Source organism: Nilaparvata lugens, chromosome 5 (genome assembly GCF_014356525.2).
Source record: "Nilaparvata lugens isolate BPH chromosome 5, ASM1435652v1, whole genome shotgun sequence".
In the NCBI taxonomy this organism is placed as follows: Eukaryota; Metazoa; Arthropoda; class Insecta; order Hemiptera; family Delphacidae; genus Nilaparvata; species Nilaparvata lugens.
In genome coordinates this window covers 20,845,794-20,859,655 of record NC_052508.1, presented here as the reverse complement: position 1 = coordinate 20,859,655, position 13,862 = coordinate 20,845,794, and the positions used below count along the sequence as shown (strand labels likewise).

The 13,862-nt window shown below is 32.6% G+C and overlaps 2 protein-coding genes across 5 annotated transcripts in view; one reads left to right on the top strand and one right to left on the bottom strand.

Annotated features, from left to right (window-relative positions):
- Positions 1–13,862, top strand: part of LOC111045499 (cilia- and flagella-associated protein 100-like) — a 44,830-nt gene that overhangs the window by 24,598 nt on the left and 6,370 nt on the right. The window lies entirely within an intron of this gene.
- On the bottom strand, positions 1,900–13,330 carry LOC111045504 (PI-actitoxin-Axm2b-like). Of its 3 annotated transcripts, none has more exons than XM_039427911.1 (3): positions 13,065–13,131; positions 3,188–3,254; positions 1,900–2,251 (listed from the first exon to the last, which is right to left on the bottom strand). In XM_039427911.1, exons 2-3 carry the CDS (start codon positions 3,252–3,254, stop codon positions 2,061–2,063), a joined length of 258 nt encoding a protein of 85 aa, XP_039283845.1. In that variant the 5' UTR covers positions 13,065–13,131; the 3' UTR covers positions 1,900–2,060. The 3 variants fall into 3 exon arrangements, with proteins under 3 accessions (XP_039283845.1, XP_039283844.1, XP_039283847.1); XM_039427910.1 differs by lacking the exon at positions 3,188–3,254 and adding an exon at positions 11,823–11,889 and having other exon boundaries at positions 1,906–2,251; positions 13,065–13,210; XM_039427913.1 differs by lacking the exons at positions 1,900–2,251; positions 3,188–3,254 and adding exons at positions 10,630–10,887; positions 11,823–11,889 and having other exon boundaries at positions 13,065–13,330.

The following is a 13,862-nucleotide window of genomic DNA, read 5'->3' as shown; positions in this document are numbered from 1 at the left end:
GATTCATGAAAGATAATAACTTTCATACTAAACATAATTATTATTATGATAATAAATGAATGATGAATTCCATATCCACCTTTAAGAACTAAGAAATTCCACAAACACTTTATGGAAATTAACTGACCACACTATATCAAGTAAGCGTGGCCAGTGTGTAATTAATAATTTAGCCTGCAGCGCATCACAATAAATGAATTTGAAATAAAAACAATAAAACACAAACACATATTGATATTTTCATTATTCTATCTTAATATATTCCTTGAAACCCAAGTTTCGTTTATTTCAGTCATTTCTTAGTTTCCTTGCAGAATGAGATGAAGTTTGTAATTTTGACCATAATTTGTATATTATGATGAGAATTATCAATTATTGAGGCTTGAGAGTTGAAAAATCGTGTTCAGCGACCGAAAATACATAAGATAGCGTTCCTGAAATACATAATTTGAATGCATAGACTAGTAGGAGCGATGTGATAGACAGTCCACTACGCGCATTAATCATGGGGGAGGACCGCGCCGCAGCGTAACAGTGCTACTTATCCCCCTCCCACCGCCGCATCTATGATCGTAACCCCCAAACTATATATATCATTGGATTCAGGAAGAAACGGCCTACAACGTTTATTGAGAACCTTTCCTCTAAGTCGGCCAACGACTTAAATATTCGAGAAATAATAAAAAGTCCATAATAAAAAAATACATTTTTCGAGATATTTTATTTTTTTTACGGAAAAACTATGCGGTTTATGGCAAAAATGTAGAGGACCACATTAAAAGCCAGTTATGTGTACATAATATTGAGAAAAAATTCAAAGCTGTACTATGAATAGTAACTGCAGGACAGGTGATTTTATAAGCGCGCGTTTTTTACAACTTTCCCCCCTCCCCCCCAATCTGTCGACCACCCTGGGACGTGACGACATCGAGTTTCATATACACTAAAGACCCCCTAACAATAATCCGAAGTCAAATTCTCTGCCTCTCTCATGTATGCTCAATGTAAGCCAGCGCCTGGACTATACAATAATAAAAGGCTCTCAAAAGCTAATATAAGCTTACGTCACAATACTGCTCGTATGATAGTCAACAATATATAAATATTGAAAAATTAATTCAAAATATAATTGTGTAATTTTATTATATAGACTAGTTAGTTGACTGCATTCATTTATATTCTGCTACAATATTGCTCCTGAACGGATTATTTTCCTATAATATGCTATTTTCATACTTAACTTAAGTACTCTACTTTCATACGTAACTTAAAAACTTTAGTTTTGAGTACCAAGTAAGTTAATTTCTAACAAAATAATTAAGAGTCCCAGAGCTCGTCAAAATCAAATTATTTTTTCCAGGAAAATTCCGATCCTCAATCATAAATTTCATTCTACAATATGATGAAAGTCGTTTATCAAGAGAACTGTTGAAAACTCGATAGGGCAATAGAGCAGTCCTCATTAAATTCGAAGTTCTCTAATTAGAATTAGAAATATAGGCCTACTACCTATCAAGATGTATTGAAGATTATAACATTTTATTTATAAAATGGATGTAAGCAGGGTGAAAATTGCCATCATGATAGCCAACCTCCGCCATGGAGACGGCACATGAAGAAGAAGAAGAAGAATTTATAAAATCAATTGGACTAGAATCTATGATTTTCGAATCAATCATAATAGAAATCAATTCTTAATTCTAGGCTACCTTCTGGATTCTGCTTATTGTTTTTTCCTCATTTGAAAGTCTCAGCGTTAATTTTCCACCGTTAACATTTGCTGTAAATGAGGCTCTGGCTCTGTAAGATACAGCAACAGACATAGTCTTTGAGGTGAGTATCAAAATGAATGTGAGTGAAATAGTAATTGGATATTGGACGGAAAAAGGAAAGCAGTAGATATTTTACATTGAAATTTATTTAGATTGGATAACTTTACTTTATACTTCAATTTTAATACTATTTTTTAAATTAAATACTTCAACTTACTTTTTATATACAATATAGTTTATTAGAATAGAATTTTAATTTATATTTGATTGATGACTAGGAATTGATGGTTAGTGAGCATGAGCACATGCCTTCTGGCAATCTTGGTATGAGTTGAAGTTGTTTCCATTTCCACCGCAGCCGCTGTAGACGAACGGCTCACACTTGTCATCATCATGGTTGTGGAAGTAGCGGGTCACCTTGCCATTACAGCTTCCTCTCTCAGCCTTTTCCCAGCACGGGGAGCCAGGGGGGTGATGCGCTGCAACAATTAACAATCATTTTTATTCAATCACCCCTATCTCAGCATCACTTAATTCATAATGCATTATAGATGAATAGTTTCTGCTGTATCACAATACAAAACTTGAAGTCTGAGAGAACTTAGTTGAGTTAGGGTACATTGAATCATTTTATCAAATCAGATCGATAAGTAATCATAATGTCATGTTCAAGGCAATTCAAATCCAGAAAAGAAAGCTGAATCAATTTGAAATGTGCTTGTATAATTAAGTTCTCATCCAGAAGAACTAGTTTCCATTGACATGACTGAATTTGTGTATAAAGTATATCTTGATAACGGTATTGTAATCATAATGATATTTAAGTGACTTAAGATCCAATTGGTCAATATCTATGCTGTGTTGTGGTATATAGTCGCTTTTTACGGCATTTGTGAGTTGTGAGTTACTGATAATTCAACAAGTATATAAAAATGTATTTCTTGAAGGCTGCAAATGCTCACATTGAGTGTTTTGTGATTGAAATTTGCAACCGTGATTTCATTAAATCATGGTTATAGAAATACATATTTGAGGAGAGTGAAGAGAAACACATTACAAGAGTGAATTTGAAACACTCAGTGGAATTGGAAAAATTACAATAACAATTAAATAAATTTTTGAAAAATAATTTGTGAAACCATTATTTGTTCAGTTTTATATGATGCTCAGTCAGTTTTCTTTTAAGCCTATAGGAATCTGATAAGGTATGCTCTGATAAGATCGAAAGAATTTCTTTAAGTATATTTTTATAGTTTATACCAGAGAACCAGACAGACGTATTCTTATTAAAGACTTATGAATAAATTAACATAAAGGTAAAAATATCTGATGATAGAGTGGCGAGATACTAATCATAATTTCAAACGAATGAAGTAATGTATTTTCAAGTATACAGAAGTGATCAATTTACTCACCAGATACACTCATGATTACGAGAGATGCAATGAGGATTGTCAAACAAGTAACTCTGAAACTGGCCATCTGCAAAGCAAAAAAAAAATTAAATTAATATATACCAATAATCTTTGTAATCAAAACACGATTCTATTCGATCCATAATTCATTTTGCCAGGATGTCAAACTCTAATCTATTGCATAAATTTATCGATTTCAGGTGTTGAATTCATGCAATTTCCAATATTCATTACATTGAAAGTTATTAATATGGAATTTGATATGAATCTATCCTACAGTAATTGAAATTCAATGTAATTGGAATGAAAAGTGTAGTCTACAGTAATTGAAATTGCAAGTTGTGGAAATAGCAGGTCACACTGGTAATGTGATTGATCGGTCCAATAAAGGAACTGTGTGACTGTGGTATGGTGAAATTGTGTGAATATTATTTAATATAAACTCTTCTCAGCTCAGATGAAAATCAATTTCGACACCCTGAGCAGATCGAAATAGTCCAAATAGTCCAAAATGGAGTTCTAAGAAACTCTAAAGGCATGATGATGAATGCTAGAGAATTACTTCGCTTAGAGAAAACTAGCACATAACTCGTGCTCCGCAAGGGTCTATTTGAAAACTTGACCTACTGAAATCTCGAAAAATTTAAAATGGGCCAATCACTATCCATGGTGAATTGAGAATCTATATGCAAAATTTTAAGTTAATCAGTCCACTATTTCAGACGTCATGATGCGTGAATTCGTGAATTTAACTTCCCATACACGTTTCTTTCCTTTATCAATACTTTACTATTTATTACCCGCTGTGCCGGGCACTGTCTTTAATTTAGGCCTTTTCCCAAGTTATAATAGTAAATTTAACACGCAATAGACTAGAGCCATTATTGTAAGTGAGTTAGCGAAATAAATTATTTTCTCTCTCTATTATGAACGGCCATGACTTCGAGTTTCCCATGATAGATATTTAAAAATTGTGGCTCCGAGTCGTCGAGGAATGTAGATTATGGAATTATCTCTAAAACTTAGCCTTCTTGTCGCGACATAAAATGCGATAAGTTGGAAAACAGCAAGCATTGAAATTATAACAAACTACCGATTTTGCAGTTACTATTTGGTCCAAAGGCTGTAGAAGCCACGCGACGATTGGTCAAATTGATTCCATTCGCCCAATAGGAGACCTGTTTCTAAATACAGTAGTGGGGATTCCCCAGTCGAGAGACCAGATTACGTTTCGGAGGACACTTTGCTAGGAGCACTACGAGAGTAAAGATGTAGTCATTATGTTTCGCCCTTTTGGGCAGGTTTATAAGTTTATTTCAGTAGTTAATGTAGGAGCTAGTTTATTTTTTATTAATGTTTAAATTTACTAGTAGTGCCATGTCCTGAAAGGTTTAATTGTGTTTCTTCATCATGTACGAATAATTGTTTCTTCAAATAACCGCTAAGGTACGTAAACTAAGGTTAAAATATAATTTAGGGAAATTAATTAAGTGAAACTTCAATCAAAGATTTTATCAACAAAGCCTGTTATTTTTCAAGTTAATAATATTGATTGAGAATAATCCTTTTGATTTTATTAGTGATGGAAGATACTTATAATTTTTTTCTACAGAAGTATAGAAAGTTTTCAGTTACGTTACATTTGAGTTATTGTTCCTGGAGATATATTATCGTAGAGTATTGCTGAAAGTCAGGAAGATAGCCTTTAAATTGGAATAAAAATTTTAAGATTATGTTCATATTGAGTTTATGACATTTTTTAATTTATATTTTTCAGACTCTGTTTTCTTATGTCATTAAGGCTGTCGAATGATTTAGTAAATTTTTTATGATAGAAATCTTAATAGACGAAGAAGAAAGTTTTTCTTCTCCAGGAAATTAATATTAATGAATGTTCAAATTTTAATACAATTTAAATTATTTTCTATGTGTCTACTAATTTTATTTAATTAAAGGTGAATCTTATAAGGCAAACATTATCTTTCCTTAAAGTGAAATTTTCAATATTTTTTTCTTTTATTGTGTTATAAAATGTCTTGTTTTATTAGGTGATAAATTCATAATTTCAGTTGATACTAGTTTTTGGACTGGTATTTGTAGGTAAATCAAATCATAAACTCTGGAATGTTCATTTTTAATTAAGGTTCTGAGCAGTTTTGGCGAATGCCCGTTATTTACACTTGGATTGTGTCCTATAGTTCATAAATAATAAATAAAATAAAAGTTGGCTGGCGCACAAGTTTCCAACAATACTAGCCGAGCTACTATATGAAAAATTATATTTGATTTCACAAACCAAACGAAGAATATCATATAAGTTAGCATCATTTCAATTTGAATTATTTGTGAAGAAGATCCATTAATTCTGATAAAAAGAATCAGTAGTTTAAAGATAAAAATCTATATAAAATGAGGATTCAAAGAATGAGAGAATTTAATTAATTGTAATCAATAGATAACTCCTGTTTTAGCTTTTGATGAATTGTAGGAAGAGTTAGAAATTAATGCTGTAATACATTTATTTACAGCGGTTCATGTGTGTCCCAAACCAACTTCTTGTACTACCACCCCTTTGGTTCCGCAACTTTATGTAACACCGCTTCAAGACACCCGTTCAGACGACAGGTCTAGGGACGTAAGAGGACGTCGCCGTCAAGCCAAATTCAACCGGTAAAAGCTCACCGCCAAAAACAAGGTACTGTAACCCCGACGATAAAGCAACGTACAAACCAACGAAAGTGCAGTGTAGTGAAACAAAGGTTCATTCGAGAATGTCAATCAAAAGTGGGGATTCAAAATTATTATGAAATGGGTTATATGGGTTACTATCGACGAAATTTGGGTTCAACGGGTTTTTTCTTTCTTGAGTAATTTCATGTTGAAATTGATTGGTTATTTTATGACTGATCTTGTTTGGTTTTGTGACGTATTGCTATCTAAACGGGGATAGTAATGCGCCCCCGAATCAGATGAAGAATGTCAACAAAGTAACATGATATTGTTGTTTCTGTTGTTCGATTTTAGCTGCCAATGTTTATTGAAGCTGTTTGTATTTTTCTATTATTTCAAATTGTAGTGTTATTCTATAGGATAAACCTATTAAATCAGGCATGGCAAGATTAATTGAAGTTTTCTTGACTCTAGCCCGTTCACCTGCATGAATTAGGTATAGACTCAGGTATTTTCTAGATGTGTCGGCCTATTTCTAAATTCTAAATTTTATTCAAAATTATCTTCTTTGGCACACAACTGGGCCACTCTGCTGTCTAGAGATATTTAAATCTCTGGAGTTTAAATTTCCTAAAAAAAAAATTAAATTTTTCATAACTTACTCTAATCATACTAGATCAATTTTTCTGAGTCTATACTTAATAATTCATTCTGTGAACGTGTTAACTGTCAATATTTTGGGTTTGGAGTTGAATGAATAATTTATTGTTGCTACTCCAATTTTTCTGAAGTTTAAATAATTGTAGATGAAATAGGGAAGTTATTAAGTTCAGTAAATCCATTAAAATGAAAATCTTTTGAAGTGCTTAAAGATAAAGTTAGGTATCATTGAGTTTTGAGAAATTAAAGGTTTAACAGTAGAATAAAAATTAGTAGAAGAAACTAGCATAGGCGAAAAAAAACTGATTCTAAGTGCTGAATAAAATTTTTGTATTCTGTAATTCCGTGAATGATGATAGAAATTATTGTAATGTCAACGTACGTATTCTGGTCTCACGTCTGGTAGTTGAATATCATTATAGTAGTAGTGAAAGTGAATATTGAGATTTTAAAGGTCAACCCAAGTAAATTAGGAAAATTCGGAAATTATTATGGGAGAATGTTTGAGGAAAATAGGAAATTTTTTTTGATAAGTTTAGGTAGATCGAAGGCCATCAGAGAATAAATAGGAAACTGTTTTATTAGTTATTGTTGATATGTAGTTTTGAAAAGTTGATGAGTAGTTTTGGCCTTGAGATGTTAAACTAAATAATTAGATATTGTAGATTAAAGTTGAAACAATAATCAAATCCTTGGGAATTTGTATGAAAATAAGTTGATTGAGATGAGGTTGTTAAGTCCTTTTATCAGTAATGTTTATTCTCGAAAAGGTGAATCAGTTTTATTATTGGAGATATTTTTTTTTAGGTGTGATTTTTGCGGTAGGCATGCGTAGTGATAGTGTAAAGATCCGTTGTGTTGGTAACGTTTCCTGTAGACTGTGGGGAATTTTTTTTTGTTTAGTTGAGACTCAAGATTTAGAGGAGGACACGGGGATGTCCTGCCTGTGTGTGTTGTTGTTGAATTTAGGTAATCGGCGCGAGTGTAGGTCCGTGTCCAGAGAGAACGGAGCACTGCCCGATAGTTGTCCATGTAACAAATCAAGGAATCTAGCTGTGACTAACCTTGCAAATTTGTACGGTGGAACTGTATAATTTTAGCGAAAGGCACCGAAGATGGTGTGAGCTAAGATTTTTTTTGTATCTAGTAAACGGTCTGGTTCATTCGAGAGTTATGGGGCTCGTCAGTAGAATAACGTAAACCGAAATCTAGAATATTTAGTGAGTCTTCGTAGTGATTGTAAGGAAAACAATCAGCGTAATGCAGTTTAGGGAAGCCCAGTCAAAAGGTTCGTTAATGTTTGGTAGGAAAGTCAGCCGCAAAAACACAAGTAATAATTGGTAAAAAAAGGGGGTATTATTGAGTTTAAAGTTGATTAGAAATTTGGTATGGTAACGAAAAGTGAAAGTTTTAGACAATGAATATTTAAAGTGATTGGTTAAGGTATACAAATAAAATAACAGAGAAACTTTTTCGAGTACCTAGGTAATGTTAAAATGGTTATCAGTGAAAGTAGAAATAAATATTGGAACAGAACTGAACAGGTTAAATTAAAATAAAATTAACAGTGAGATTCTTCTAGTTGAATTTGAAATGAAAAGGGAAAATCTCTTGAGTTAAGCGTGAGTTTAAATTATTCTGTAGTTGAGAGTTGAAAGGTTGATTAAAAATTTAAATGGGGATATAAGGTAGAAATATGTAGGAAAATTCGTGTCAAAAAGGAAATAGAATTTTTGTTGGGAAAATTAAATTGAGGTAATTAACAGTAGTAGGACCCTTTAGAGATAAGTAGTCAAAAGAATTAATAAATAAAAAAAAATAGGAAAATCTTTAATGAAATGATAAATTTTTTAATGATGAATAGTAAAATTGCAATCAAGTTTTCCATGTGAATAAGTTGGGATATTTTGAGATCTAGTAGAGTAATTGAAACTAGTTTGATATGAAGTTTATTGTTGGGAAATATGTGAGGCTACAGTAAGGTTGAAAATGTCAGTGAACTTGAGAATCAGTAATAGTGTAATAGTAGTCTATTAATGTGTTAGTGTATTGGTAAATTCAATAATGTTGATAATCAGAAGTCAAGCAGTAGCAGTCCAATGCTAAGATAGTTGTTCCAGTTGAATTTTCATATTATTGAATCATGCCTTGAGAATTATTCTTCCAGTGTTTAGAGAAAATGTCACGTACTTTGAGTTTGAGATAAATAACCATGATCGCTGTCGAGTCAATTTATCCAGTTGAAGTTGTAGGCAGTGAGAAAATTACAATACTCTAGTGACAAGCGAAGTATAAAATAATTGTCGATTAAAACCTAGCACTCATTGTTTTGTTTTGACTAGCGTTCTGTCGTAGAGGTTTCCTACTAGAATATTATAATGAAAAGTGTTTTTCTCATGATTGTGGAATGCAAAATCGCGCTTGTGTCATATAGCTCTCGCGTTGATCTAATAATGCAATTTCAACCATTATTATCTTTGAATCGTAGTCGATGTAGAATAGTATTGCCTACTGAATTGCTTTATATTGTTAAAAATATGTTGCACTCTCAACTCTATAGTAATGATAGTTAGATTTCAATACTTTCAGCAGAGTGAAAAAGTTTCATCCTTTACTATTATGATCAAACGTACTTCATATTTTACAACAGCAGAGTAACATAGAACCAATTAAAACTATGATGTCTTTTAAACGTTTTCCCTTGTTAGAGTTTGCCAAGAAAATAACCAGGGACTCAATAAAGTGATTGAAGTATTCAAGATTATTATACTCGGTCCATCTTTAGTGCCTACTTAAAAGGTGGACACGTCCATATTGTTTTGTCCTGACTCTTGCCACAGTTTTAAAGACTCTTGCCACGAATCTCAATTAGTTATACATTTTGCTGAATTTCGGAATGATTAAAGAGATTTCTTTTGAAGAGGGCCCGCTTCAAATTGGATCCTACTATCAATCCAGAAATTCGACTCTCCAAATCATACAGAATGCCTCTATGGTAACATATCCTGATTAGATTTCTTTTTGCGTGTTTCACACCGGAAGGAAGGGGAGTGTGCCGGGCACTGTCTTTAATTTAGGCCTTTTCCCAAGTTATAATAGTAAATTTAATACGCAATAGACTAGAGCCATTATTGTAAGTGAGTTAGCGAAATAAATTATTTTCTCTCTCTATTATGAACGGCCATGACTTCGAGTTTCCCATGATAGATATTTAAAAATTGTGGCTCCGAGTCGTCGAGGAATGTAGATTATGGAATTATCTCTAAAACTTAGCCTTCTTGTCGCGACATAAAATGCGATAAGTTGGAAAACAGCAAGCATTGAAATTATAACAAACTACCGATTTTGCAGTTACTATTTGGTCCAAAGGCTGTAGAAGCCACGCGACGATTGGTCAAATTGATTCCATTCGCCCAATAGGAGACCTGTTTCTAAATACAGTAGTGGGGATTCCCCAGTCGAGAGACCAGATTACGTTTCGGAGGACACTTTGCTAGGAGCACTACGAGAGTAAAGATGTAGTCATTATGTTTCGCCCTTTTTGGGCAGGTTTATAAGTTTATTTCAGTAGTTAATGTAGGAGCAAGTTTATTTTTTATTAATGTTTAAATTTACTAGTAGTGCCATGTCCTGAAAGGTTTAATTGTGTTTCTTCATCATGTACGAATAATTGTTTCTTCAAATAACCGCTAAGGTACGTAAACTAAGGTTAAAATATAATTTAGGGAAATTAATTAAGTGAAACTTCAATCAAAAGATTTTATCAACAAAGCCTATTATTTTTGAATCAATCAAAATAGAAATCAATTCTTACTTCTAGGCTACCTTCTGGTTTTTGCTTATTGTTTTTCCTCATTTGAAAGTCTCAGCGTTAATTTTCCACAGTTAACATTTGCTGTAAAATGAGGCTCTGGCTCTGTAAGATACAGCAACAGACATAGTCTTTGAGGTGAGTATCAAAATGAATGTGAGTGGAATAGTAATTGGATATTGGACGGAAAAAGGAAAGCAGTAGATATTTTACGTTGAAATTTATTTAGATTGGATAACTTTACTTTATACTTCAATTTTAATACTATTTTTTTAAATTAAATACTTCAACTTACTTTTTATATACAATATAGTTTATTAGAATAAAATTTTAATTAATATTTTTGATTGATGACTAGGAATTGATGGTTAGTGAGCATGAGCACATGCCTTCTGGCAATCTTGGTATGAGTTGAAGTTGTTTCCATTTCCACCGCAGCCGCTGTAGACGAACGGCTCACACTTGTCATCATCATGGTTGTGGAAGTAGCGGGTCACCTTGCCATTACAGCTTCCTCTCTCAGCCTTTTCCCAGCACGGGGAGCCAGGAGGGTGATGTGCTGCAACAATTAACAATCATTTTTATTCAATCACCCCTATCTCAGCATCACTTAATTCATAATGCATTATAGATGAATAGTTTCTGCTGTATCACAATACAAAACTTGAAGTCTGAGAGAACTTAGTTGAGTTAGGGTACATTGAATCATTTTATCAAATCAGATCGATATGTAATCATAATGTCATGTTCAAGGCAATTCAAATCCAGAAAAGAAAGCTGAATCAATTTGAAATGTGCTTGTATAATTAAGTTCTCATCCAGTAGAACTAGTTTCCATTGACATGACTGAATTTGTGTATAAAGTATATCTTGATAACGGTATTGTAATCATAATGATATTCAAGTGATTTAAGATCCAATTGGTCAATATCTGTGCTGTGTTGTGGTATATAGTCGCTTTTTACGGCATTTGTGATTGTGAGTTACTGATAATTCAACAAGTATATAAAAATGTATTTCTTGAAGGCTGCAAATGCTCACATTGAGTGTTTTGTGATTGAAATTTGCAACCGTGATTTCATTAAATCATGGTTATAGAAATACATATTTGAGGAGAGTGAAGAGAAACACATTACAAGAGTGAATTTGAAACACTCAGTGGAATTGGAAAAATTACAATAACAATTAAATGAATTTTTGAAAAATAATTCGTGAAACCATTATTTGTTCAGTTTTATATGATGCTTAGTCAGTTTTCTTTTAAGCCTATAGGAATCTGATAAGGTATGCTCTGATAAGATCGAAAGAATTTCTTTAAGTATATTTTTATAGTTTATACCAGAGAACCAGACAGACGTATTCTTATTAAAGACTTATGAATAAATTAACATAAAGGTAAAAATATCTGATAATAGAGTGGCGAGATACTAATCATAATTTCAAACGAATGAAGTAATGTATTTTCAAGTATACAGAAGTGATCAATTTACTCACCAGATACACTCATGATTACGAGAGATGCAATGAGGATTGTCAAACAAGTAACTCTGAAACTGGCCATCTGCAAAGCAAAAAAAAAATTAAATTAATATATACCAATAATCTTTGTAATCAAAACACGATTCTATTCGATCCATAATTCATTTTGCCAGGATGTCAAACTCTAATCTATTGCATAAATTTATCGATTTCAGGTGTTGAATTCATGCAATTTCCAATATTCATTACATTGAAAGTTATTAATATGGAATTTGATATGAATCTATCCTACAGTAATTGAAATTCAATGTAATTGGAATGAAAAGTGTAGTCTACAGTAATTGAAATTGCAAGTTGTGGAAATAGCAGGTCACACTGGTAATGTGATTGATCGGTCCAATAAAGGAACTGTGTGACTGTGGTATGGTGAAATTGTGTAAATATTATTTAATATAAGCTCTTCTCAGCTCAGATGAAAATCAATTTCGACACCCTGAGCAGATCGAAATAGTCCAAATAGTCCAAAATGGAGTTCTAAGAAACTCTAAAGGCATGATGATGAATGCTAGAGAATTACTTCGCTTAGAGAAGACTAGCACGTAACTCGTGCTCCGCAAGGGTCTATTTGAAAACTTGACCTACTGAAATCTTGAAAAATTTAAAATGGGCCAATCACTATCCATGGTGTATTGAGAATCTATATGCAAAATTTTAAGTTAATCAGTCCACTATTTCAGACGTCATGATGCGTGAATTCGTGAATTTAACTTCCCATACATGTTTCTTTCCTTTATCAATACTTACTATTTATTACCCGCTAATTCTTTCCTTTATCATATCATAGATGAGAAGCACGCACAAAAAAATTATGCTTAAACCCCACATTACAACACTCCTTAATCTAATCTACTTCCATAGTCTCCACACCTATATTCTCTATATTGTCTCTTAACACCTATATTCTCTATACTTTCTATATCCTCTCTCAATTGCAAATTTATGAGTGCTATGCAATGAACATAAAAAACTAACAAAAATGAGAATGAACCTGGAACCAGAATAGTTAATATTGCTATAGCAGAAATCTTTTTCTTCTTCTATTGTGATTCAGACATGCATTAGAAATTAATTGTAAGCATTAAATTGTTGAACTTCTTAGTTTTCAAAATGAGCTAGAAATGTTTCTGAATAAACTTGAACATTTGAAAATCTGTATAAACGCTTGAAATCTATAAATATGTAAAATTCACCACCAACCTCGAATAACTTGAGGAGCTGAAGCTGGAATGAGCAGTTGAGATCAGATGAACGTTCCAAAAGTGATTTGAATCTTGGTTTGCTGGATGTACCTTTTATATAGGTTAAAAGTGGGGTAAGTTGCTTCCATTTTCCTTCTCAAGCAAGACAAACATTCCAAGAAAATATTAAAATGAACAGGGAAATATAAAATTCAATGATCTAGTGTTGAATGTGTTTCTCAGTAAAATAATCGCCTGAAGGGAGTCTCCGAAGCAAGACCAGACATTGCAAGCATCCAGTGCCGTAGATTATCCTCAACATGTCTTGCTCTATACAGCTGCTCTATACAGTCATCTGTCTCCCTCTTCAGGTGGTTGCAAAGAGAGCTCTTTGCCTGCTCTGTGATTCACATTCTGATAGAAGGCTGCAGTAGCCAACAGTATTTTGATATTGACATACATGCTTATGAGTTGGACCAATCTGAAAAACAAATAATTGTGTATAAGTAGGCCTGTTCAAAGAAGAAGCTGATGCAATTGATGTTTTTTTCAAATGAGAAATGATATATACTTGATAACTCCATACTTTGTGAATAAATCACACCAAAGTAAAAATAGAACTACTTTGATATCGTTAATACCACTGTATTAATTATGTTTAGAAAACACTTTACATGTCATTACCCAGGTTTCATAGCAAAACCTGCCACTTAAAATTCAAAATGTTAAATTTTCCAGCTCTTTAATCATCAAAACTATTTCAAATTGAATGTTTGGAATTATGATACATATAAAAATTGTTCCGGGTATTTCCTGG

Coding starts and splice junctions, on each gene's coding strand:
- LOC111045504 (XM_039427913.1), bottom strand. CDS start 11,889: ATGGCCAGTTTCAGAGTTACTTGTTTGACAATCCTCATTGCATCTCTC. Junction 10,888..11,822: donor CGTAATCATGAGTGTATCTG/GTGAGTAAATTG, acceptor TAATTGTTGCAG/CACATCACCCTCCTGGCTCC.